Source organism: Lepisma saccharinum, chromosome 28, assembly GCF_977018435.1.
Source record: "Lepisma saccharinum chromosome 28, izLepSacc3.1, whole genome shotgun sequence".
Lineage (NCBI taxonomy): Eukaryota > Metazoa > Arthropoda > Insecta > Zygentoma > Lepismatidae > Lepisma > Lepisma saccharinum.
In genome coordinates, this window is record NC_139256.1 from 7,733,020 (window position 1) to 7,760,619 (window position 27,600).

At 38.1% G+C, this 27,600-nt stretch overlaps 1 protein-coding gene across 3 annotated transcripts; it reads right to left on the reverse strand.

The window, feature by feature from the left end:
* Positions 1-243: 243 nt before the first annotated feature.
* LOC145980675 (uncharacterized) lies at positions 244-26,994 on the reverse strand. Of its 3 annotated transcripts, none has more exons than XM_083113730.1 (4): positions 26,883-26,994; positions 17,255-17,334; positions 14,008-14,087; positions 244-4,559 (listed from the first exon to the last, which is right to left on the reverse strand). In XM_083113730.1, the coding sequence occupies exons 3-4, from the start codon at positions 14,050-14,052 to the stop codon at positions 2,493-2,495; spliced, it is 2,112 nt and encodes a 703-aa protein (XP_082969856.1). In that variant the 5' UTR covers positions 14,053-14,087; positions 17,255-17,334; positions 26,883-26,994; the 3' UTR covers positions 244-2,492. The 3 variants fall into 3 exon arrangements, with proteins under 3 accessions (XP_082969856.1, XP_082969855.1, XP_082969858.1); XM_083113729.1 differs by lacking the exon at positions 26,883-26,994 and adding an exon at positions 26,617-26,817; XM_083113732.1 differs by lacking the exons at positions 17,255-17,334; positions 26,883-26,994 and adding an exon at positions 14,906-15,030.
* Between the last annotated feature and the right edge of the window lie 606 nt (positions 26,995-27,600).

Genomic DNA, 27,600 nt, shown 5'->3' on the forward strand with positions numbered 1-27,600 from the left:
TACTTATTATTTACAATAAAACTTACAAAAATGCCAATAGACATTATCTCTCTTCTATTTTTAGAAGGACTACCCCCACTTACTAGGATTTCTATCCAAGTAAATAGTAATACAACAGTTTTACGAAACCTTTCGGAATCGAAACCAGTAGGACCCACAAATTATATTTTAATGCAGTTACAAATAACTATGTACAAAGAAAATAATGTACAACAAAATCATCTGGATTATAGAACTGAGTAAAAGAGTCAAAACAATGTACATAAGGCAAATTTGGTACAAGTATTTTTATTCGTTAAACTACATATGTACAAAGGAGAGAGGAATATGTAGTGTAAGTGTTGTGAAACTACGTTTGTTATAACGATATTTTCACATTCAGAAATATGAATTCGAGAGCATGCTTAGGTCTAGATTTGATGAGCCTAAATAATCCCAATTACATTAATAACATGCAACATCGATTCGTAAATACAAAATTCTTCTCACTGGCAACTAAAATTACGTTATCGTTTTATCAGAAGAGTTGCCAAAATGTCTGTCTTAAGGATGGTACCAAAAGCCTTTAGAAATCGAGAAGAGAACTAGGGAGACCTCTGGAGAAGCGAGACAAGACCGAGACTCTCGTATCGTTCACGGCTTAGGTAAACGCAAACCAAAATTACTTCATTATGCTTCTCACTTTGACAAATCAACGGGATCAAACAAAAGAAAAATAGGAAAAGTTGTTGACCTCTAGACGCTACGAGAGCTTGAGCTATGGTATACTGCATACGAGTACATTACACATGATATATATTTCGATACTAGAGACGGGAGAACAAGACAGGTTTTTGCTTATAAATCGAGACGAAGCCGAGAGCGAGATGGGTATATACAACTCGAGACGAGACTATACCGCGTTTGTTAGAACCTGTCCCGTTTTCCGCTCGACAGTTTCGGTGCCAATGAGAAACGAGTAAAAAATCGTCTGCTGGGCAGCGAGGAGCCAATGGAAGCCAGGAGAGAGGCGATTACGTACACGCTGTTGCGACGTTGCGTATTTTAATTTCCTGCCTGGCTTTGGCTTTCCCCAGCACGGAATCAGCTAGCGCGGGAAGCGGGACAGGTTGTAACAAACGCGGTATATGTCACCGTCTCGTCTCGATACCACACCAAGTCTACCGCCACATATAAGTTCAGTATAAAACCATACCAAACTGGAGTTCCGAATGTTAAGTTTCCTCACATAAGTGAACAAGCATTGACCTGTTTATCCATTTTGCAACTTACACTTTACTGTCCTTGAAAAATTTGAATTGTAAAAACATCGACAGTTATTTCAATTACTTCCGAGTAATGATTATTCCTGCTTCTATTAAATGTTGAGATATAATTCTACTTGAAATACATAATTCCCTCTTTGTGTTTTATTAGCAACCACGTTCTACAATTCTTCCTACCCAAGGACGGGAAAGCTTAAACATAATTAATTAAATGGAGGAAAACATTGAACCATTATACAGGCTGCCCCAGAAGTCTTTCCCTGATTACAAACTTTATTCATATCCACTATATGCAAGGTAGAGATGTGAAAGTGGTGTCAAAATGTTGGAAAACTAACCAAGTTTATTTGTTGCAGGTTTCAGTAATGTGGCTGTAGTGCAGCATTGTCAGTGCCAAGGAATCCGGAATTAATGCTCCGGACATCGGATGGCATCTTTCCATACAATGTTTCTTGGACTTGACAGAATTTGGGAATGAAGATAAATTCCATTTTCTAAATACCAACTTATTGATGGGATTCTAGACGAAAGAATTCTGTACATTTGAAAGTTCTTCTGCACTGTTATTGGTGACCGGGTCTCGTGACACCAGAGGACATGCTGAGCTTTTTCCTGATTTGTGAACATTTCCGGTTTTCTCGGCACTGACACTGCTACACTACAGCCACGTTACCCAAACCTGCAGCAAAAAAAACTTGGTTAGTTTTCCAACATTTTGGCACCACTTTCACATCTCTCTCTACCTTGCATATAGCGGATATGAACAAAATTTGTAATCAGGGAAAGACTTCTGGGACACCCGGTATATCATATACGAACACCTATTTCTGCACAATTCAGATTCACAGATCATATTCAGTGTGTAAGCAATGAATAGGCGAATGTTGCCTATTATACTTCTTTGCACTATTGTAATTACTTAGCAGTTAGTTACTTAGTCTCAGTGATTTTATTCTACCCTGGATCCACATTTGTGCAATCAGTTGCTTATACGCGGTTGCATATGGAATGGGCCACGAAGCATGTAAGTCTACGTAACGTCAACTAAGTTGCAACACCTCATAGTACATACTAAGCAGTTGATTAATTTATAAGCTTCTGAATTTCTTCCAAATGTTCTTACTATAAACAGTTATTTGATGTTGATTGTAACGCTATTAAACTTTCAAAAATATACTAATATTATTACAACCTGTTCTGTTAAACATCTCAAAATGTTTTCTATGACTATTCACTCTCATAAGATGATGTGACGTCATCTGAACCATGTGGCATTTCTGTTTCTTCTGTTGTTTCTGAATCATCCGTTAAACTACTCTCTGGTTGGCCCACTACTTGACTATATGCTAAAGTGTTTAATTTCAAGCTGTTTTGCAGATTTTTCACTAACTGAGGCTTCGGTTGTTCATTCTGCATACTTCGTACTTGGTTTCCTAAAAGCCTGGTACCTCTGGAGAATTGATATCCATTTGCAGGGCCGGTGATTTTCTTGCTTGTTCCCGAGTGCTCACCTCCAGTTGGCTTTAGATCAGCGTTTCGATTCATCGTGTTCTGCTTCTCCTTGGTGAAATGATCAATCTTTTGTCCCGTTGTGAAGAACTTTGGACTCAGGAGATTTTTCGCCAGGGTACCCAAGTGATAGTTTTCTGATGATGTGTAAGTGCTTGCTACCCCATTTCTTCCTTGACCTTTGACTGGTTGATTCGTCGAACCTTTACTTCCTGTACGTGATCGGCGATGACTTCCCAATTGCTTGTTCTTTGACCTTTTCTGGTTCTCGAGCAGGGCTTTGAATAGAAATTCGTTCTCGAACTTATTTTGAGGCATACCTCCGTGTCTTCTGGTTGGTGGCATGTCTAATGGTTGTGCAAATTGCTGATTAAATGTTCCATGCCTTTGGGATTTTGGGATAGCAGCGTTTGCAGTAAGCATGTCGGTGGATTGATCACCAATTCCTTCTGGGATTGATGATTGACCTTCTGGTGGCATAACGCCTTGAATGGGTATTTCTGCATTGTGTTCTGGTATCGGCGTGCTCGCAGAATCCGGTTGAGCTGTAGGCTGGAAAGGTTCGCTGGGTATTAACTGCATACTCGGTAATACCTTAGTACTTTGTTGCTCAGTCGGGGCAAAAGGTGCGACATCTTGGTTTTGGACAATGGAAGATGAAACCGTTTGTCTTGTTTTTTCATTGATTGGTTCCTCAGTTACATTTTCTTCTAGTTCTCTGTTTCCACCTTCGTTACTTCTTTCGCTAGCTCCTGCACTCTCGGTCTCTCTACTAGGTTCGTTGCCATATTCTTGTAGTTTACTTGGCGGTTCCACGCTTTTGTTTGGAAGCACTTCTGGGAATGACTCATTTTTGGGGGTTGGAGTTACATCTTTCACTGCCAGTGCTGTAGTGACGCGTGGTTCTTCAGTTCTTTTACCATCCTTTTCTTTTCCGGCATCTGTTACGTTCCCAGAACCTTCCTCCTTCTTTGGTTGATCTTCGACCTTGGGTGGTGCCTCGACAATCGCTTTGTCCTTTCCTTCCACGCTGCTAGTCGATGTGTTGTCTGAACCTATACCTTTATCTTGCGGATAGTGTCCACTGGTTGTTGATGTAGTTTCTGGCCGACTTTCCTTTATCTTTGAATTTTCTTCAATGCTACTTAATGAACTATATGACCCTTTACTCTTTTCTTCATTACTTATTGATGCCTGTGCAGATATTTTGTCCTTTTTTTCGTTACTTATCGATGCTTGTCCAGAGGTTAGGTCCTTCTGCGACTTTTCCGTCTTTTCAGTTGAGGAACTTGACTGTCCGTAGCTAGCTGGCTCAATGCTTACCGCGTATTTCCCAATTGTTCTTCCTTCCTTCTTGGCGGAAACCAGGGGTCTCCTTTTCGGGAGACCACCTTTGAAAAGTGGGAGTTTATATTTATGCTTTAGTGGCCCCTTTCTAGTTGGCTTTCTCGTCCTAGATTTCACCTTTCGCAAATCATCTTGGTCTTCTTCTGAAGTTTCGTCATCTTCAGACTCATCTTCGTTTTCTGGCTGAGCTTTGCTTTCTGACTGTTCGTATTCGTCCGCGTCATCTTCGTCGGGCTTGTCGTCGCTGTCGTCTTCATAGGATTCGTCTTCTGAGTCGCCCGAGTGAAACTCAATGCGTTTGGTGGCTGATTTTGCTGGATGCTTCTTGTTGATGTGTTTCACTATTTGATTAAATGTTTCCTTGTCCACATCGAGATGGGGCCGTGGAGGGGAGAGTGCGTGACGTGCTGCTTCTGCTTCTGCCCCATTGCTATTTATCTGTAATTAAAGGAAAATTATTTGCACCAATTTGTCTACAATTTCGTAAAAGCAAAATTCCCTGATTTTTCTAGGTTTCTAGAAACCAAAAACCATAATTTCGCAGAACAAAATCTTTAGGGCAATTAATGTACATGAACGATGTCACTAAAGTACAACATCCAGTTCTCATGTAAAGTTAATAATGTGAAGAGAAACTAAACAGCAATAATTATTGTTGGATAGTAGAGGGAAGCAAGTAAGTAGAGTGGAATGCACGTTAGCAAGAAAATTTGTCAATCTCCATATTTATTCTGTTTGTTCCACGAAATGAGTGCTTCAAGCATTTAAAGAAGCTACTGACGACCCATCTATTAACATCATAAAAATAACTTTCTTAAAACCACATAGCATGCAAGAGATACATTAATGAACATGCTCATGGGTAATTTGCAGAGCAATACTTTTGCATCACACTGTACCAGAATACTAGAAATATACTGACTAATGATTAACAAGAATTCAATTAAAAAATCATAATAATTACAGTAAAATTAAGTAATATATTCTTCCAAATAACTACCTACCAAGCACACCCCTAAAAATTGCAATAAAAAGTGGTAAATATTACGAGTAATAACAACTTATTTCAGTAGATTTCTAAATTAAAAATAATTCAAAACATGACCTCTTTTTCTAGTGTTTAATGTACAATTTCTATTCTAACTGCCTGCAATACTCAGTACTCAGTATATCAAACTCAAGGACAGTTTGTCCAAAAAAAATTTAACATTCCTTTTTTGTCCATTTTTTGTGTAAATTTCAATGACATTTCCATGACTTTGGCAGAAAAATTAAATCCCTTGACATTTCCAAGTTTCCTAGACTGGTAGATAACCAAACAATAAGATAATTTACTAAATTAGCATGTGAAATATTAATATACACAGAGCTGTGTACAGAAATACGTACGCCCGGGGAGAGAATAATGTGAACGTTGTATGAAAAGTCCGTAGTGTTCTTCCACAAAATTATTTTAAACTGTGAGAAAACAAGGAGAGGGCACGGCATTGAAAATGAAGTTTGGGATGAGACTGCGTGTAGTGGTAGGGTATCCTTTAGGTATTGATGTGCCAAGCTACTAGAGCGCACTGGCCAGCTATTTCCGAAGAAAAATGCTAGTACCTTGGCATATCAATACCTAGAGGATGGCTCCGATACACACTCTGTCTGTATACAGTAATTCAGTGGCGAAACGTCCTATGAGGCCAGGAGGCCGGGCCTACCCACGCCATTACTCTTCTAAAGGTGTATTTACTTATTTCGTCAAAACATATGAAATGCAATGGAAAAGTTTGGAATTTTCATTTATGATCATTACAAAAAAATTCTAACCTTGTCTAGTATACGAACTTTCCACGGAGTGAGGCACATTTGCTGGGGCCTCTTCTCTTCACATTCCGTCGTACGGTCGTATATGCGGGAAGCCTAATCTTACGAGTAATGTACGTATGCTTATAACGTTCTCGTGAGGCCGGCCTCGCGGTGTTACCCACTAGAGCGAACAGAATATCAGCAACACTGCATTTCCGCCAGGGTTGGAAATTTGTGGTGTACCAGCATTTTTTATAGACATTAGCCTGTGTTCGTGCAGAGAGATTTCTATTTCATTGTACATTCTCCATATTTTGTACGAAACTTAGGTTTTCCTTCCTTTCATCGACAAGTGTAAGTGAAATTGAAAATTACGGAGTACTGTAGTTCTGACTTCGTTTTCTGGTCAGAGTGCTGATGGTCTTGTCGATTCACCCAACACCGTAGCGTAAACAGAAAGTCTAAAGAACTTATATTTGTAAAGTAAGTCTTCATTCCAAATTATGTAAGTTAAAATGCTAGCTACGCCTTATATTTACAAAGTAGTTTAACTTTCACTGGAAATAGAATAATTTATTTTTATCGTGAACGGGGATTCCCTCCTTTGTTCCCTGTCTGTGAAAACTTGCCTCCTGCTCAGGACGCTACAAGGGAGAGTGGCTCGGAGCGCGAGTTTCGTGGAGGTAGAGCTTTGTTTGTTATTCGTGTCGTGTGCCGTGATCAGATTTATGCAAGAAGTGCTGGACTGAAATGCAAGAACAACAAGAACAATCGAGTTCTTAATTGAGTGAAGATGTAATCATCGGTAAGGTAGGACCCACTTTTGGTCTTTCATGTTTCCTTCTTATAACAATCATTTCTAAAATGTTTTCAACTATATTTTCCTTTGCAAGTAGCAGTGGCACGTGACAGCAAAATATTTTTTAAAAATTAAAAGTTGTTGAAACGTTGTTTAATGCGTTAACACTGTCGTCGAATAGATATTACAAGCAGACATTTTTTTATGCAGCCGACACAAGCGAAGAGGTAGGCAGTTTCGTTTACCCTGAAGGGATAACAAGAAAAGAGGGCGGTCAATGAGAGTAAAATGCAAGGGAATACTTTTTTGGGATTAGGACAAAGAGTGTTATGGGGTTATTGCGCGGGCCATGTCTGTTTCAGGTCTGGCGGAACAGGCCAGTGTTGTCACATTTGATTGGCAGAAAAGAGCTAAATTGCGCCTAAAAATTGGAATTCTATTCTCTCAAGCAACTACATTTATTATAACCTGTTCATATGTTACATAGTAACCTGTCGTGTTACCGGGTAACAAACAAGGATCCTATGTTCTATTATCACATAAAGGTGTCTACTAACACAAGGGGTAGAACAAACTAGGATGCGAAGTATACACACTGAATGAGAGAGGTCACCTTTACTTATGTTTTTCTTGAAAGTTTCGTAGTGGCCATCCTAACACGTTACGTAGCCAGGTGACCTAATTGTGGTCATGTCAATGTTTCATGATCATCTTTAATTCATTCTCCATACATTCTCATCGTCATGATTAGCATAGAGCAGAACAAATGAGACGAAAATATTCAAAATTTAAATTATGTTTACATGCACATACAGGTGTCAGAAATTCATTTATCTAGAAAGCCAAGACTGGAATTAACTACAACCATTCCTTTAGTTAGACAACATATAACAATGGTGTTTTTCTCGGTGCGAGGAAGTCTTGCTAAAAATACTAAGTTGGCAGCAGTAGAAGTACCAAACTGACAGTCGCTGAAAGTGCGGAATTCTGTCGTCTGCGCACGGCACAAACGTCAGACTGACCCGAAAATTAAGGGGTTCTTCTAGCCCTTTTCACCTCAATTGCAAAATAAATAAATAAATTTAGAAAAAAGTGATGAAGAATTGACAACAGGGCTCGAGCACTATTCGTTAGATTTTCGCGATGTGTCATGATTGGTAGTTCTTTCTGGAGGTGTGTGCATAAATTAGGGGTTGAAAAAATACAAACAAATAAAAAAAAACGAAATGAACAAAAATCTAGATCAATGACATCTGGTGGGCGGGAGGAGAACGTCTAAGATATAATTTTCGTACTGATGGCCGGTAACAACACTTTTGAAAACGTCACGCCACTGACAAGTAATGAAGCGGCCTGGAGAGACATTGAACCACTCTCCATGACACAGCCCCCCCCCCTCCCTTTCTTTTTACAGATTTAAGCAACTAATGGAAATTATCGCACTTTTGTGCCTACACTGCTAGGAACTCGACGCTTCGCCACTGCAGTAAACTAACTCCCTGTCCGATGCTAAATCGTTTGTATAGATCGACCATAAGGAAAAAAAACCTTGGGACGAAAGTCCCCGAGCAGCTTTCCCTTCTTTCCTCCACCCCGGGCCATAAGAAAACATTGTCCACCCTCTCCCTCCCCTACTCGCGGGGGTATGGTGCACAGGAGTCGTGGGTCTGCGCAGGTTGATGTGCGCGCGCAACTGTCTGCCACTGCTGAACTGGTGCGAAGGAAGATCGCTTCGGCTCAGTCTCAGTGCAGGCCTGCAGGGCTGGTATTTGTTCTATGTGTAGCGAAGAAATGGAACTGTTTTATCTAGATATTACTGAATAATTGTGTGATTATAATGACATAATATATTGTTACGTTATTGCATTCCGAAGCAATGCTTCGGTAGCTTACATTATATGCACGGCACTATATGTGTGTCTAATTATTGATCTCATGTTGACAAAGTCATATACAGAGCATTCCCTGACATTCGCTACGAGACTCGGCGGCAAAATGCCCGGCATCAGCGCTTGTCTTTCCCGGTGAACGGGTCAGCGACAGTCGCTAGATTCGGCTATTAAAATTACAGTTTTCATATTGAGTACTAACCTTGACTACAGAAGGTGTTGAAAATTATGTCCCTCTGCTGCAACACATTCCTGGCATCTCCGAAGGAAGTTGGCATTTAGACGTGCAAGTTCGTCTACTGTAATTCTACCGATTTTTCGTACAATACTCTCTTTTAACTCACGGATGGTGTGCGGATTGTCTTTGTATACTTTATTTCCCCATTTTTCTTTCCACTTTTATTCAGAACTGACCCTGTTACTCTAAACTTTTTTACGAAGTTTAATATAAGCGACTGTCGCGAACCCGTTCACCGGGAAAGACAAGCGCTGATGCCGGGCCGCTTGCCGCCGAGTCTCGTAGCGAATGTCAGGGAATGCTCTGTGTGTGTGTGTGTGTGTGTGTGTGTGTGTGTGTGTGTGTGTGTGTTGTGTGTATGTATATGTGTATATATATATATATATATATATATATATATATATATATATATATATATATATATAAAGGACTAGAGGGTGAATGAAAAGTTCCTTAACACCCCCTATAAAAAGTAAAGGAGTTCGGCTGGGTACAATTGGTCATGATAGAAACAGGTTAGGCTTAGGGGAACCACACTGGTGAATACCAATCGGACGTCCGCCATATTAAATTCAACTCAAAAATTTTAAATGGGAAGGGGGTGATGGTATATATATATATATATGACACTGTTTTCTCACACCTGGAAAATGATACATCTGTTACAATCATGCAGTCATAATTTTTCCTGATTAAAGATAGGTTGAAGAAACCTTCACCACTGCATGTCTCGTGAAATTTTAGCCTGATTTCATTCTAGTCTGACTTCCACGCGGGAAACCGGGCTTTGTCCCCCCAAAAGAAATCGCTCTAGGGCCTACCCAGCCTCAAATCAAATGTTGCCGGGGGTGTAAATGCGAATGCAGTATGGTTCTCATCACATCACTTCCAAATGGCCGACATCGAAATCCCTACATACCCTAAATGTGTCTTCATGGCACGGTGCCATGAACAGGGAACTTTAACTTTACCTGTATATATTGTAGTATTCGTTTCTGTACCCCTGAGTAACTACGTTTATTTTTTACATACGCAATTACGCACCCTCTACTATGTCAATGGCTGAGGGCCCCCTAAAGACTTACTTGTCTCCGGGCCCCCCAGCACTGTGGGGTTTTGCGGCTTGTAGATCCGGCACTGACGGATACCCTACCACTACACGAAGTCTCGTCCCCAGCTCCATTTCCCAAGCCATGCCCTTTCCTTGTAAGACAAAACTGGCCTGCAACATAAAGTAGGAATGAGTCTTCGTATTATTTCTATGACCTCCTGGGTTATGGGTCATTCCACGTCAATTCATCCAGGCCATGTCACCCACCATCCCCGATTTTGAATAAATTCGGTATGCTTATAGAACTTTTCATGCTGATTACAAAAATGACAACTTTTTTTTAAATTGGTCAAGGGGTTCAGAAGTTACGCGCTTTTTAAAATCTCCGTGTACGCCACATGCGGCTCCACTTTGAATGACACGCATTAGGTTATAAACAATCGTATCTTCCCTCGGGTTTGCCGTAGAAACTTCAAGTTAGTTTTCTTTTGTTCAGAATAGTATAAGCTTTCATTTAAATAACGTTTCAGATGAATGCATCAGTAAACATGTATTTTTATATATAGTTTTTAGAAAAAAAAATGACTAACTTCAAGAGCGAATTTCATGCAATGCCCCCCCTTCAATTTCCCCCCAATTTTATATGTAGGTAGCTCAGAGTGTGTACTAATGCCTGATGAAAAAATTGGGATGGGCGATTCAGAGACAGGGTGATAAAAAAATCATTTGCATAAAATGACATTAAAAGTAAATCTTATTAAAAATGCTTATGTATTTAGCACAAAGCCTGAAGTACAATATGTTTCAAGTTACAATATTCAAAATTTTTGTTCACTATGTGTAAATGTAAGCATAGGCGTAACCTGGCGGGGGCAAAGGGAAGCTCTTCCCTCTCCAAAATTTATAGATTAATTTAAAATTTGCAAGTAATAATTACAGTGGAACCCCGATTTAAGTTCCTCGATTTTATATTTTCCTTCATTTTACATTCAATCTTGATGGTCTGGTTAGAAATTTTCCAAGATTTTACATTTTCCCGCATATTAAGTGTTTTCAGCTTGGTCTCCTGGTTAACGTAAAATTGAAGTTCCACTGTATCCAAGTTAGTTTCAACAGTCTTCATTTTTTAAAATTTTATATATTATATAATTATTATTAACATTCCCAAGTTTAGCAAATTTATCTTCGAGAACATTCTTTTTGTGCATTTTATCTCAATATGGAAGTTCTTTTTTGGCTACTCTTCATGGGGATACGTAATATGAAGTAAGAATTAATACTACACATTTGTGCTGATTGAAGTTTTTTCAAATGGAGCTTTTTCGCCACATACCACAGAAAATATCCTTCTGACAGGATGATTGGAACAGTAAAAATACTTGTAAAGACTTCTATAGTATAAAGCAACAAGTACGGCAATTATGTAGAAATAGTATTCAAGGCATAAATTTCTTAGTAATCATCTAGGGTGAAATGACAACAACCCACAGTACAATGTATCAGCGATTGCAAAGTATTACAACAATACCAGAAAGTATGCACTATTTTGAACCGTCAGGTTCCGTAAGTTACTTTTTACAAGTAACTGAGTTACAGTCAATCATTAAAAAAGTTACTCAGTTATTGTTACTGGTACTTTGAAAGTAACTGAGTTTCTTTTACAGTTACTGTAACAGTAACGTACTGTTAATGATCATTGATTTGTAAACGTTACACAAAATCAATGATCACGAAGACTTCCGTGTTTTACTTATGTTTCTAGTACATAATATGTATTCATATATTTACATTATTACTCCTAATAAATGATGGAAAACACAGTCAGCTTTGCTTGAACGATTATAATTTTAAAAAAATCATTTGTATGCTGACCACGGTATTTTGAATATGGTGTCATTGATTCCACTTGCACCTATTTCTTTCTCCTCCATTCCAAGTTCAACAAGATCCGAAGATCCACTCCCTCGACAATGACTTCTTCCTAGCTGGACAACAACATTTCAAACGAACGCAGCAGTCTACCAAAACAATGGAGTTTTTACATACAATTAGAAATGAATTACAGTAAAGCGTGGATGTTCTAAATTTAGCATTCAACAAAGTACAGCTTCCTTGCCAGCAATTCCAAGAAAATCCTTGCACGTAGCATCCAGAGAAAGTACATATTTTATTTTTATAGTCTGGAACAGAATTGTCCAATTTAGCTATTTCCCTACTGCAAAAAGTAACTCTGTTACCGTTGTTAACGTTACAGGTACTTATTTTTAAAATTAGCTAGTTACAGTTAGAATTAATAAAAAGTAACTGTACTTGTAACTTTGTAACTATTTACTTCCAAACACTAGTTGTTTAACAGTCAGAGCAAAAATACTAAGTGCTGATGTAATATGTTTTGTATAACTGTATGGTTTGACTTTTGTAAAGAAGTGGCTTTCCGAATTCCAACAGTAAACAGTTATGTATGACATGTGTGTGCATGGCTCAAACTTCATTGTAGGATTGCTTCAAAAGTCCACGTGAAAATGACGATGCAGCTATTAAATTCTTGCATCCACTTGTCCATCAAATTTCCCCTACTGGCCAAAAGTATGCTGTGTCTAGTGGACATTAACAACACAAATGGATGGACATATGTACTTAGTGATAAGTCAAATACTTTAGTGTGTTTGAAATGGTCAAAATATCCATCTAAAATGTGAACGGCACAATATATAGTACATGAAATTTTGGCAATGCATAGAGTACAATTTTTAGGTACTATCTTAATGGGTCACTTGGAAACTATCTTCGGGTTGAGATAATCACAAATTTTTCCATCGCATAAAAATATTGCCCAGTATTATTTGATAAATACATTTGAAAAATCACAATTGTTACTCTTTATTCGTTTGTTCCTCAAGTGCCAGGAGGATCACAAAATATATTTAACTTATAAATTTTGGAGGGGGCAAGTACTTCCCTTTGTCCCGCCAGGTTACGCCTATGCTTACATTTACACATAGTGAACAAAAATTTTGAATATTGTAACTTGAAACATATTGTACTTCAGGCTTTGTGCTAAATACATAAGCATTTTTAATAAGATTTACTTTTAATGTCATTTTATGCAAATGATTTTTTTATCACCCTGTCTCTGAACCGCCCATTCCAATTTCTTCATCAGGCATTAGTACACACTCTGAGCTACCTACATATAAAATTGGGGGAAAATTGAAGGGGGGGCATTGCATGAAATTCGCTCTTGAAGTTAGTCATTTTTTTTTCTAAAAACTATATATAAAAATACATGTTTACTGATGCATTCATCTGAAACGTTATTTAAATGAAAGCTTATACTATTCTGAACAAAAGAAAACTAACTTGAAGTTTCTAAGGCAAACCCGAGGGATTTATAACCTAATGCGTGTCATTCAAAGTGGAGCCGCATGTGGCGTACACGGAGATCTTAAAAAGCACGTAACTTCTGAACCCCTTGACCAATTTTAAAAAAAGTTGTCATTTTTGTAATCAGCATGAAAAGTTCTATAAGCATACCGAATTTCATCAAAATCGGGGATGGTGGGTGACATTTTCACAAAATTCTGGATGATTTGACATGGAATGACCCTTATTTACAATGCGGTACTGTGTAACTGAATGCAATGCATGATATCCAACTTGCCATACAGCGAGAAAAATTGCATTCAACGACTTTACACACTTTCCAAGGTTTCTGTAGAGCATTCGGAAAAGGTAACAAGTATGTATGATCACCATAACCATACCTTGAACCACTTCGGCAAAGACCATACGCACAATGATTACCCCGGTATGTTTTCAACGTAAGATCTGATGCATTTGCCCGATACACGGCGCAATGAATTGTGGGGGAAGTTCTTCACTTAATATCATCCATTATCACAGGTATACTACGGCTCTTCAGTTTCAAGTGGGATCCGAATCGCTGAAATATTCTTCCAATCGAGAATCGAACCTGGGAACTATTGATTAAGAGGCAACAGCGTTAATCACTACCAGTAATAGGTAAGTCATTTCACGCTATCGCTTCACCTTGGGGGAGGGGGGATTAAATCTTCCTCAACCGCCTGAGCATGTCACTAATAATGAATAATCCTTACCGTTATTTCATACAGAAGCAAGAGGGTAAAAAACGGTAATCTCATCCTTTTGTGTGCAGGAAACTATGAATCAGTCGGATCTGCAATAAAGTGTAAATAATAATAAAAATATATTAAATATTACAATGGGAATGTGCATATATAAGATTACAATTAGTTACTCTAATGTAATTCTAACCAATATATTGGTACAGTAACTTTATTTTATCTTCGTACTAGGATACGAAATAACATTACAGTATTTCTCTTGACTCATGTTAAATATTTCGCCCCTCAATGTTCATGTCGCCGGGACACTCAAGTTATAACTAAAACCAATAACAAATATTCAATGATGCTTTAATTAAAATGTATAGTAGCACTTAACATTATTGTTGAAAAGTTAATACACTAAAAGTTGTTAGTAATAAAAATTAAATGCAATGAGGGTCGATTGAGGTATATCATGTAGTCCAAAGTCGAAAAGAATTGAAAGAGTAAAACTAAGATTAATAATAAAAAATGTATTATTCAAAATTAACTCTCTTCATATTGCAGCTGAAGATTAGTTAATTAACAAACATTGTGTTTCTAGAAATAAAAATATTAAAAAGCAATTTGGAATAATACATTTTGGTAAAGAAATGAGTAATATAATGCAAGATATACCAAGAAACAATAAAATTAATACTTTTACAACATAGATATGCTTGAAATAAAAACTTAAAATGTCATGCTTGCATTGTAAGAAATAATTGTAATAATAAATAATTACCACGAAAATATTTTTTATGAATATATCAAAATCACTTCCTTCTAACCCTATAAAGTATGCACACAAAAAAACTTGTTTTTACTCAACGCAAAGTGACTTGTTTGCTGTAAATATTATCTTAATATCATAAAAGTATATACTTACTACTCGCTTATATATTTTTGTTACGCCTAAATGTACATTTTGCACAAAATAAAGAAAATTCAAGCGTACAATTTTTTCTTCAAGAATGTAGTGTGTGTTCGTCTTCTCTGTAGTGTTTATCAAAGTAAACATTCATTTCAAAATGCCACACACGATATACAAGTAACAATCTAGAATAACACTTTTGTTCAGAAAATATGGAATTGTTTCTCAATGCCATTCTAGTTTTCGGTTTAAAATTTTTATTATTTTTATGCACAAAGGCCAGGACGATAGCCATTTCACTGCGTCTTGTATTCATTGTATCGCACACTCTCGTGAAAAATCGTGTAGAGTTATCCGACATTATGAACGAAGTTAGAAGAATTAAAATATGTTTTGTCATGTTTTCATGCACTTTCCGTTTTGACCTTTGGAAAGTCAAAATTACATTCATAATATTAATACGTTTTATTTAAAATATATGTCTTGAAAACATTCCACGATTTAGTATGAAAAGAAATAGACTCATATATCTGTATTTTAGAATGCTGTTTGATGATTTCAACAGAAACAATAGGGAATGATTGGAGCTCATTCGTCTTACAAATCGAAGCATTATAAGTTTATAATTTATTGTTCAGAAAAGTCGAACTAGATCCGTATACAGGATCAATTAATTGCAAATCAAAATTCATGTGGCCGCATATGTACCATTACTAGTATATGTTCAACCTCCGTGGCGGAGTGGGCAGGGAGCCCGGGTTCAAATCCCGGCCTAGGAATGGGGTTTTATTGGTGAGAATTCATTCTTCAATTTTATCATATCATCCATCACTCATCTTCTTCGAGATTAACAAAAAGTTGCAGAAAAGTGAAACCAAATCAATCAATCAACTCTTATCAAGTCTATCACAGGTTAAAAAAGTATTTGAATTCGAATTTGAAATTTTGGTTGCGTCAGCACTTAGACTTTTTTGCACGCGTCACATTACTCGTATGTGGGGTCCAGCTACTTACCATAACTAAACTCAAACTGTTTAATATAACTGTAACCATAGGCGCCGACTCCATGGGGCTTGGGGGGGGGGGGGGCTCAAGCTCCCCAATGTTAACGATGTGGGGGCAGAGCTCCCCAAATAATTTTGCTTAAGAGGATCTAATGTATTATTTTACTTCTCTTGTAAAGTTTACTCTGAATTGTGCCACATGAACTTAACTTTAAATACACATTTGAAATGTTGTAGACCATCAACTACTTTGTGGGGGGGGGCTATGACCAAAGACAGCAAAACACATGACTTATTACTATATACAAAGTATATGATTATGAGTATTGTTAACATTTTTACTAAAAGAGTTTCAAAATACGATGTGCATGAACTAGGGGAGTGGATGGGACGTTCGGGCTACAAATGGCTCTCGCATGACATTCAGAACGAGATCTCTGATATATTAGGGATATCTGTTTTGCGCTCCGTGGTAGCAGATATTAAAAGTCGGGAATATTTTGCTATTATGGTTGACGAAACTTGTGACATATCCATCCGTGGACAATTGACATTCTGCATTCGAACTGTGAATGACAATTTTGGTATGTTTTAGGAATTCATAGGCCTTTACGAGATTCCGAACACTGAAGCTAAAACTTAAAAAAAGGGAGGGAGGGAGTCATTCATTAATTTATTTCAGTGATCAGAGCCCCCCCAATAATTTTGACAAGTCGGCGCCCCCTGACTGTAACATCGAAGGACTAAAATATTCTTACTTGGGTTAAAAGCTGAGGCTGTAAAGGGACACTCAGCACACAAAAGGACAAAACACAGGACAACACACACACAGCCCTCCGAGGAATATACTGGCCGTAGGTCCAGACGCCAGAGCCTCGTTAGTCTGCAATATGCAGTCCAGGATGTACTACGTGGAAGGGTCACCCCTTACACCTTCGTTTAAAAAGTAGTCGTGTTCTTAAATTGTAAAACTACTAATACGTTAATTGTAATAATAACGACTATATATGTATGTATTACAGAAAAACAATTCTATTTCTATTTATGATATTGTATAAGTCACTTTTCTACCTTTTCGGTAGACGATCTAACTGAAATTTACTACGAGGAATCGTTCGAACTTACAAACATTCGAGAAAGCTTTGTATGGACTTGTTACTGTAATTTTATAGTATATTAAACAAACATGATGTAACTTTTCAATAACAAATAATCAAGCACAAATGTAGCTTTCAAAACAAGCACAATGAGGATTATCGAGGATGTGGTATGATGGCAGGGGGTCGTGAGTTTATATCGGACAAAGTTTTTAAACACAAATTTAATATAGGGACAGAGTAAAAATAAAAAGCACACAAACCTCTATGTTGTTAGAATGTTTCCGATTGCGGTGCCTCTAAATGCCTTTGACTGCGACATACGCGGTGATGGTCCTGGCCTCTTATTGGTTGAAACACAAGGAATACAAGGGAAAATATATACATGTAAATACACACATACAAATGATAAAATCCTAAAGTAAGCTCTTGCAATGGTTCCGGTAATTTAAGAAAGTATAGTAATCGTTAATGTTTTTGTTCTTAGAGCATCGTTTTTCAACCACTTCTGGGTCGCGAAGCTGGGTTCGAAAATTTATTTACTGTGTGTTAAAGAAATTATTACATTTAAATTAAAACTAAGAGAACAACTGTGTGATATCAACTGTGATATTTTTCATTAAAACTACATTTTTAGATTCAGACTAACAAAGTTTTTGTTATAGTTAAGAGTATCGTGAACTTTCGTATGAGGCATTAAAGTTGCTCATGGCGTTTTCCACCTCATACTTGTATGAAAATGGATTTTCTATTCTGATTCAAGTGAAAACTTGAAGACTTGACGCGCACTCAGATTTACGACTTAAGTTAACCACCATTGAACACAACATACCCCAGCTTATGCGGAAAGGCAGCCCCAACCGTCACATTAGCTCTGTTAGTATTTATTTCTTTATTTTTTTCAATTTGAGCATGTGTGTTTAGTCAGATATTAGACTAGAGTAAATTAGTCTTCTAAATTACATATTTACTTTTCTAGAATAAAGTATGCGTAATTTGTTTAGAATAACGTAAAAGAGGGCTTCTTAAAGTACTCGATGTTAGCAAAAATATGATTATAAACTGGGTCCACATCTTTACAAGGAATTCTGCCGGCGCCCATGCTTAGGGATCCCATGAAGTGTAATATGTTTCAAGGGGGGTTCCGGACTGAAAAGGATTGAGAACCACTGTCTTAGAGTGTTTTGAGCTATAAAAAATCAAAACCTTGCGCTTGCTACATAGGGGAAGGAAGAGTAAAGTAGCCACTCTAAGGTTTGATGAATTCTTATCATACCTTTTTAATCAGCAAAGTTATAGAAACATAGACCAATAGTAAATATAATAACTTTACTTCCAATTTCTATTTTATTTTTTTTAATTCATGTTGTTTAGAAATGTACACGTTCCTTTTTTTTAAAAAAAAAGTACGTAGTGGCCACTTTGCCCGCCTAGGTTGGGTAAAGTGGCCAGCCCCTTCCCATTTTACCTGCATAGGTAAATGAACAAATCACATTGATTCAGAGTGTGTATTTAATCAACACAAGCTGAAGTAATACACATTAAGAATAAGTATTATGTTTTTAAGTATTATCTTAAGTATGAAATCTTTACAAGATAAAGTAAATAGTAATTCGTAATCAATAGTCTATCAATAAAGTATTAGGCGTAGGCCTATTTGCAAAATTCGCACTCAAACTCATCATCTCCTTCGTCACAACCGCCACACTCTTCATGTGCCCACTTCTTACATTTTAAACATCTAATCCATGTTTCATTGCCTTTCGAGTCTGTCTGTTTCGTGGCCAATTTTCCCGGAATGACGTCATTACAAAAAATTTGGTCTAACGTCTAACCTACATGACTTAGCGTTTTTAAACACACATCATTTAAAAGGTTATTTCACGCTGATCAAACAGCACAAGAGCATGTAATTATAACACTTACTATTATTTAGCTATAATCAACAATTTGTACAGACGGGATCAAATGAAATGTACTTCCGTTCTCCTACCAACTCAGAAGCGAGTTGGAAACTCTTCATTGCTCCTGTATAGATAAGAAAGTGGGGGAGGGCAGTAGCAGACAAGGCCAGCACGCAAACTTGTTTCCGGCAAGCTTTCTGTTGGAGTCTTGGCAGTTTGTGGAAGGATTTTGTGTTCCTACCACCCCCCCCCCCCCGCCTCTCTCTCTCTCTCTCTCCCCTTGTGTTTGCGTGTGTGTGCGCGTGCTCGACACCTGTTTCATTTTAAGTTTGACTTATTTGTATTGCATTGACTAATTGCTGGCCCGACTGGGAATGAACCAGGTTAGCAATGGAATAATGAAGGATCAAAAATACAAAAACTCCTGGCATAAGTAGTTAGTAGTAGCAAAGGTAAAGTAAAGTTCGTCGTGCGTATAGAACCGTGCCATGAAGGAACATTTAGGGGATGTGGCAGTAGGGCGCCGTATATTCTCGAATCCGGTCATTTTGGAGGTCATATGATCAGCACCATGCTCCAGCCGTCTTTACTCCCCAGGGATGTAGTAGAAACGATTTTGATTTGATTCTTTATTTTATTTCACTTTTGGCTAATTTGCGAAGATGGGAATGAGGGATGATATGATGAAATTGATGAATGGACACTCAGAAACATCCATCCCCAGGCCAGGATTCGAACCCGGGACTCCTAGTGTCGTAGCGCGATATGCTAACCACTCCGCCACAGGGGCCGGCTAGTAGAAACGAGAAAATAAAAATTAAAAAACACATTCTGCGTATGTGACAGTATTTTTTTGGATATTGTCTTGGAAGTATCTGTTAACATCCTAACCTGCAATTTTGTTTAAGGATAAAACTTAGGCCGCGAGTGTTCCTGAGAAGTAATAAGCACATCACATAGATTAATGCGCAATAGTCTAGCTTGGGTTTTTCGAAAAAAGAAAAAAAAAAGATATACAAATCAATTCTACGAATGCTTACGTCATTGTGACCATGGAGTGCATTTTGCACACTAACGAAGATCTGCCGTCTAAACATAAGGCCCGTATAATGGTCTGTGGGGTTTGGACTGTGTCCTATCCATCTACGTTTGTAGTTATCATTTCACAAATTTCATCATAACACACCTTTCATCCTTATCTTTGTGATTACCCAAAAGTGGAAGAAAAGTGAAATAAAATAAATCAATCAATCTGTTATTGTGTCCCTGTGTTTTTCAATTTTTCTTCATGACTGAAAATTAATGTTTCACTGATGTAATGCATCATTATAATCATGTGAATTATTTTCCGTCATCATCGTGTGCTTAATCATTGTTTAAATCATAGACCCTAACGCTGTTGTCCTTAGTGTAATTGATCTTATTGTGTGGAAGTTTTGATGTAGGCAAAAGAATGGTTAAGAATAAATCTCAATTGATTGTTCGAAATTTAAAATATAATAACTCCGACGTGACGAATATTAACTGTTCTTAGTTCGATGTCAAAGAACGATTTCTCCTAATTAAAAGGATTCCGGCCTCCGTGGTAGAGTGGTTAGCACAGCTTGCTTAATCACCGGCCTTGGCATTGTGTTCATTCGGTGTTCATTGTGAATGTCCCTTCATTAATTTCATCATTTCATCGACCATCCTCATCGTCGCGTTTAGCCAAAAGTGATACAAGAAGCGAATTAAAATAAAGCAAATCAATCAATCAATAGAACATAGGGTCTCCAGTTTCATAGAGCAGTATGCAAAGCACTCGGTCATGGAGGCCCTGAAAATTGAAATAATAATTGCAACAGAAAACCTGATATTAGAGTATTTTAAGAGTTTAGGCATATTAACAATTCACGTCAACCAACAATACTTTCACCTGTATTGTGTGATATATGGTTCTGCCCTAACACTTCATTGATTAATTTGCTTTTATTTTACTTAGCTTTTTGTGCTACTTTTGGCTTATTTACGAAGATGGGGAAGATGATATGATGAAATTGATAAATGGACACTCACAAACATCCATGACCAGGTAGGGATTCGAACCCGGAACACCTGGTCGTGAGATTTCGGCCTGTGTATGGAACCGCTGGCCATCCACAGTCGTGAGGAAATTGGGGAGCTAAAAATGAGTAGCGTTGATCGGTCACGGAAACCTACAACGACTGAAGGCTTGTCTTGCTGACCACACGTCACCCCATAATTCCCACCTCGGCAGTCGATAGGTAGGACCTGGCCCTCACGGAGGGAGGGAGGGAGGGAGAGAGAGAGAGAGAGAGAGAGAGAGAGAGAGGCGCAGAGGCAGGCAGGGAGGGGGGAGGGTGGTAGGAACACAAAATCCTTCCACAAACTGCCAAGACTCCAACAGAAAGCTTGCTGGAAACAAGTTTGCGTGCTGGCCTTGTCTGCTACTGCCCTCCCTCACTTTCTTATCTACACAGGAGCAATGAAGAGTTTCCAACTCGCTTCTGAGTTGGTAGGAAAAGGGAAGTACATTTCATTTGATCCCGTCTGTACCACTTAGCTAAAATCAGACTTGCGAAAAAACAATAAAATGAGTTCACATCTACAAAAGTGCAGCCTCCCGCTTCAAAGTCACAGACAGCACTGACCAGTGTTGCCATAATATGAGGGAACAATTTCCATTTCCAAGGGGCAAAATTTCCCTTTTTGGACCAATTTTCCCCTTCACCTAAGCAAATCATACAATAATAAGTATTAGTAGTGGTAGTAGCAGTAGCTGTAATTATTATTATTATTGTTATTGGTGGTGCTGGTGGAAGCAGTAGTAGTAGTATTTCCGTTGGTCCATGTCCGTGTGAATAAAAAATGTTTAAATTTTCTCATACATGTCACTTTCATCGCATCCTGACCAGATGTCCCAGGTTTGGATCCTGGTAACTGTATCCGAAGGTACAAAAAAGCGTTGTACTTAACAGAAATATAAATAGATACAGGCTATGTTCAAGGGAGCAAGAAAAAGAACAGAAAAAATGAAAATGTGAATATGAAACTGGAACTTAACATATATTGTAATAATGTAGGCAGATGTCTTAAAATTTCCCTGAAATTGTGGTATTTTTAATCGAAATTCCCTTTTCCTTTTTGGCTAAAATTCCGGTCCGAATTTCCGTGCGAAAGGAAAATTTCCCTTCATGTGGCAACACTGACACTGACAGCATCCATGGCGACTGTTTCGCCCGGCTCCCGCGTGGCGGAAGCACTATACAGCGAAGAAAACTCACATGGCCACTTTGCCCTTCCTTCCCCTACAGGATATTCACAAATAGACCCGGTATTCACTTGTTGCAAACCAGCGTATCGTATCCCCGTTCCGTATCAATTTATTCGAAAAACCTTGCAATGCTCCGTTTCAAAATGTGAGAAAAGATACGCAACGGACCCGATCGCTCATTTGGCGGTTTTTCCCGTCACATCAAAGGAAGGATACGATGCGCGGGGGAGGGCCAGTGTGGACGGGCCCTCGTTGCATCATCCTTCAGTGTGTAGTGAGCTCTGTGAATGACAGTACGTCCCATTGTCAATTTATTTTCTCTATTATATTTATTATGGAGTGGGATAAGGAAAATACTATTGCATTCATTGATATATATATAAGAAATATGGAATCCTGTTGGACCCTAAACAAGAAGCGTGGGAGGAAGTTGGAAAACAAACGCAAAGGTCGGTGGATCACACAGAAAACTAAATGCATCATATCGATTGATGCACCAGAATGCATCGATTGATGCACTAAAGTGTGTTTCATGGCTTCTTCAAAGAATCCGATTCACATTTGATGCATTTGGGTGCATTTTTGTATGTCGTGAAAGAAACACCAAAGTGCATCATTTGATTCAAGTGAGGATTCCTTTCAGTGGAGTTGCACTTCAATGCATCAGTTGATGTTCATTGATGCACCTTCCTGCATCTTTTTGGATGATGCACTTAAACGTTTGGTCTGAGCTACAGAGTTTATGTAGCTCAGACGAAACGTTTAAGTGCATCATTAAAAAAAAGATGCATTTTGGTGCATCAAAACGCATCAACTGATGCATTGAAGTGCATCTCGACTGAAAGGAATCCTCACTTGAATCAGATGATGCACTTTGGTGTTTCTCTCACGACATACAAAAATGCACCCAAATGCACGTGAATCGGATTCTTTCAAGAAACCATAAAACACACTTTAGTGCATCAATCGATGCATTCTGGTGCATCAATCGATATGATGCATTTAGTTCTCTGAGTTATGAGTGCAAATAAATGGAATACCTGTTGGCTGTGAATAAAAAGAACGTTCCACAGTATCGCACTCCCGTATCAATCATGCTACGGACCGCAGTAATGATAAGCGACAAATCGGGGTCCGTATCGTATCAATGATTGATACGGAACGGGGATACGATCCGCTGGTTTGCAACAAGTGGATACCGGGTTTAACTTGTACAAAAGTAGCTGCTGAACCAGTTGTAGTGGTGAGCGAGTTTTAAAAAACCTGCTGAATCCAAGTTCACTATACACCCGTTAGAGTAGCAGAGTATCACACGTGTGTAACATAATGCTCCTATAAACATATGGCCGGATGCTGGAACAATGGCTTGGCAACCACGAGCTCCTGATGTGAAGCCTTTGCATTTCTGCGTGTGCGATGTTGCATCTTCCGAGTATGATTTCGCGATTTCGATTTCTCTTACAGATGAGATATCTACCGTGTAACAGATGGAAGCCGTACTGAACATTTGTAATGAGGGCGTGTCGAGAGTGGGGTTGGGGGTTCAACCCACACCGAAATTTTTAAAAATAGTACTACTAAATTAATCATGTAAAAATTATATTTCATCGTCTAATTCTTTGTATCGCAATATGTAAATCGCAATGTTCTAAATTTATTGTCTAAAGATGGGGTAGAATGTATACACCAGTGGCGTATACTAGGTTAAGAACCTGGGCTATCGCACCAAATAATAGTGTTCAAATGGACAAAAATTTGCTGGTGAGGGTGTTTTTGTTGTTTTAACTCATTTGGGGTGGCGGGTTGAAGGGATGTGACTCTGTGATTAAAAATATATACCTCATAAATAAAACATGGAAATATACACTGTCAGCAAATAAAGTATTTCAAGAATTTCATTCTTATTTGCATAAATGAGAGACCCTTATTGTGAAATAATATGTAGGCCTATATACGAGAATAAAAATAAAATTTCAACCTACCTATTTTCACGATTTTAAGTTCGGGTACTTCTTGTTGGCGCAGTAATAACGTCGTTGCCTTGAAACTAAGGGGTCCCGGGCTCGATGCATGGTGGTTTAGATACCACTTTAACTGTAGGTCCGATCCCCATTAGCTTATCTGTTCATAAAGTGGACATACAAGAAAAATCCACAACGATTTGGAGCTTATCGTCATTCGTAAGCCGAGAAGACAGCTTGTTAATTATGTCCCTCATTTCAGTTCACTACACAACACACAGCACATATCATTCACAAAAATACAATCCACTCACTACTGTATTCACACGCTGCCTCTAAATAAATTCCACGCACCAAGACCACTCGCGATCTAGACTAGAACTGCTCCTTGTTATTTCGGTAAACCATTCCCGCTCAGCCAACAATTTTCTACTCCCCACTGTATCTCTAGTTGTTTGAAGGTCAACGCCCTCTTTTTCAACTCCTCTGCAAGCGTTCAATGATGTTCTTGTCCCTGCCACATGAGACTTCCCCCTTGCCCGCGATATTTTGGCTTCAAAATTCCCCATTCCTGGGAAGATTACATGCTGGGAAAAATTGGTTTGCAACATTGATCGGAGCCCTGTCAAGCTTACCCGTCACCCCCGTGGAGTTGCCCGCCAGCTGGGCCAGCCGTCTCGAAAGCGGGCAATGTTTCCAACTTCTAAGAAATCAGGCATCTTCTTATTGAAATGAACAATTTTATGCACATTTTCTGATAGATATTTTTTCTGTATTTTATTCCCCAAGTCTGGGCTTCGCAGATAGCCTAGATAGCCCCGAATATACGCCTCTGGTATACACTTACACAAACAGGTGACTGCAAGATATTAAAATGAAAGCTTTTCGAAACGGTAAAATTACTCAAGTAATAAGAATATAGCTGGAAACGTCCACCAGCTCTTATGTAAATAAGTTAAATCTACTTTAACCCCTAATCGCCGCTACACACACACTTTTACTCCCGCACTATGCTAAACCTTACGCTAATGAAAATCCTTACCAGTGTATTAAATGTTTGACATTGTCAGTTGAACAAAATACGAATGAATCCTGAGAATCTCATGTATGAAAATATGCCCCAATTCGTTTAAAAGCTTGTTGACTACATCTTAATTACTATATTTTCTTTCGAACAGATTTCAGCCCATACTTTTCTTTTAAATTTAACTTTTAATAACAGCATAGCTATTCCCCTGCAACGTTCTTCAAATAGCTCGTACATCTTTTTAGCTTGTCCGCTCTGCGCAATGCCTTGTGGGAACAAGAGAATACCGACAAGTACGGTGACAAATGTCGTTTGAGGTTAAAAGTGGCAGATGAACCAGGAGGAAATCTAGCCTCCTGTGATTCAGATATAACACAGGGTAAATCATTTTTGCAACCTCAATAGATAACCAAGTCCTGACTTAGCAAAAATCAATTAAATCCAAATTTAGCATCATTGATTAGAGGGAGGATTAATATCAATGGACGAAAACACAAAGAGAATAAGAAAGAAGTACAAAACGGTACAAGGTCACCCACAATTCCATAGGCGCATGAATGCGTGGCAGCGACGACGAGGATACTCTAAAGCTGTGACTCTCAACCTTTGGAGACAGCAGCCTGTATTTTTTTTAAGTCGATGCGCCGATCCCAATAATTTTACTCGTAAATAAGTTTCTACAAAAAATAGCACAACACACATTATGAAATCTCTCATTATTATTATTTATTATTTGAAGTAGGATTACATTTAAGTTTACACTGATTATCTTACTACAAAAACCAGCTTTTTGCCCTACATGAATTAAAAAAGAAACTGACTTGGCAACATCTCATTTACTCTACGTGGACTTGACAAGTATTGTCAGTTCCTAAATCGGACGCTATTGGTGGGAAAGGTTTGATGGGAGGATATACTGGGCTCCACGTGGACTTGACATTATGGTTGCCAGCCGGAAACTAATCTTTCCGAACTTTCTTTGAAGTAAAGTGGCGTTCGAATCAGGACTTGCACTATACCTTCCCTAGACCCGCCATTGACACATGACTGACATGTGTAGACAAATGCATTAATTTCTGTTGTTCTAATCAAGACGATCGCATAACATGTACATAATTCGAAACACCTCTGAACCAATCCCTGCAATGTATGGCCTTTACAGCGATCATATTAACTGAAGTTGAGTCTCATCTACTCAATGAACCCGGTGCCACTTGATTAGATGATTATATTCTTGTTCAGTAGTCTTTAAATAGATTGCAAACTATCCTAAGTAGAAATTAATATTTTCCTTTTTAAAAAAGCCAGTATTTACAATACCGTGGTCGTGAAATTAAGACCGGCCTACGTTATCTTAAATGATAACACAATCTAAATATCTTGAAAGTAACACAATCAAAAAACCTCGGGAACCAACTTAAGCGAGCAACGATATCAGTGTAAAAACAAAAATACCCACCTTTTTAAAATTGTTGTGCTTTGCAAGAACGTCGGGAATTTTTCTCCCAAAAGAGCACAACATAAGCTTACAGCCATTCATTTACTGGTGCATTCTAGAACGTTTATAGAAATGAACAAGTAGGAATTGTATGTACTCGCTATGAGTCATTAAGATTTGCCCAGGTAAATGCATGTTGCCATGAAACAACAAGTGCTACTTTTTTTTCCATTTTGTGTGCTAACGTCTTTATGGAAAGCAATAAAGAAATGGTCTGTGCAAGTTACCTTCCCTTGCACACATAAAACAACCGAACACATCCAAGTTTCTCGTCTCGGAAGCAGGAACTAAGATAACAGGTTGAACTTATACACTCGTTTTTTCTGGCGATGAACAACTCAACTCTTCTTCCATTCTATCAAGATAAACTGCAAGGTGAAGCCTAAGCTTAAACAGAAAAGGTACTAGTTTTAAAATGTGTTTGTGTGCTTCCAACTTAAAACAATAAGCAATAAATAAAACAATACACTGGAATATATTTTTTGACATTATATTACAAGCTTATGGCTCGTTCTTGCCTAGTCGCATGTGTAACAAGTGAGCAGCAAAATTACTTCGTTTGTGTTAGTTTTGCCCATGTATAGATAGGAAATATTTTATCAATTATCAAGAAATGATGGTCAGGAGTCTTTAGATTGTCATATTTCGAAGGATAGTTGGATTTCTTGGATAAGAGTTATCAGATTAGTTCAGAGAGAAATTGAAAGCTAAACTGAACGGTCTTCTCATACGAAAGTAGTAGTTAAAAATGTTAAGAAGAGAATGAAAAAAATACAGTGCACTCTTTTTAATTTGAACTTCAAGGGAACAGTTCGAATTATCCAAAATTCGAGTTAACAAGAACGTCACGTCATAAATATGGTTTCAAGGCGAATAAACTTCTGTTCGAATTAAAGAGTGTCCACTGTATTTAGTTTAAATTCTGGACCTCGTCTCTAATATCGA

What these genes read in the sequence shown, in the direction of transcription:
- LOC145980675 (XM_083113730.1), bottom strand. Translation starts at nt 14,052, where the DNA reads ATGAGATTACCGTTTTTTACCCTCTTGCTTCTGTATGAAATAACG. An exon ending in TGCTTCTGTATGAAATAACG is followed by an intron (nt 4,560 to 14,007) that starts GTAAGGATTATT and finishes CTTTAATTACAG; the next exon opens with ATAAATAGCAATGGGGCAGA.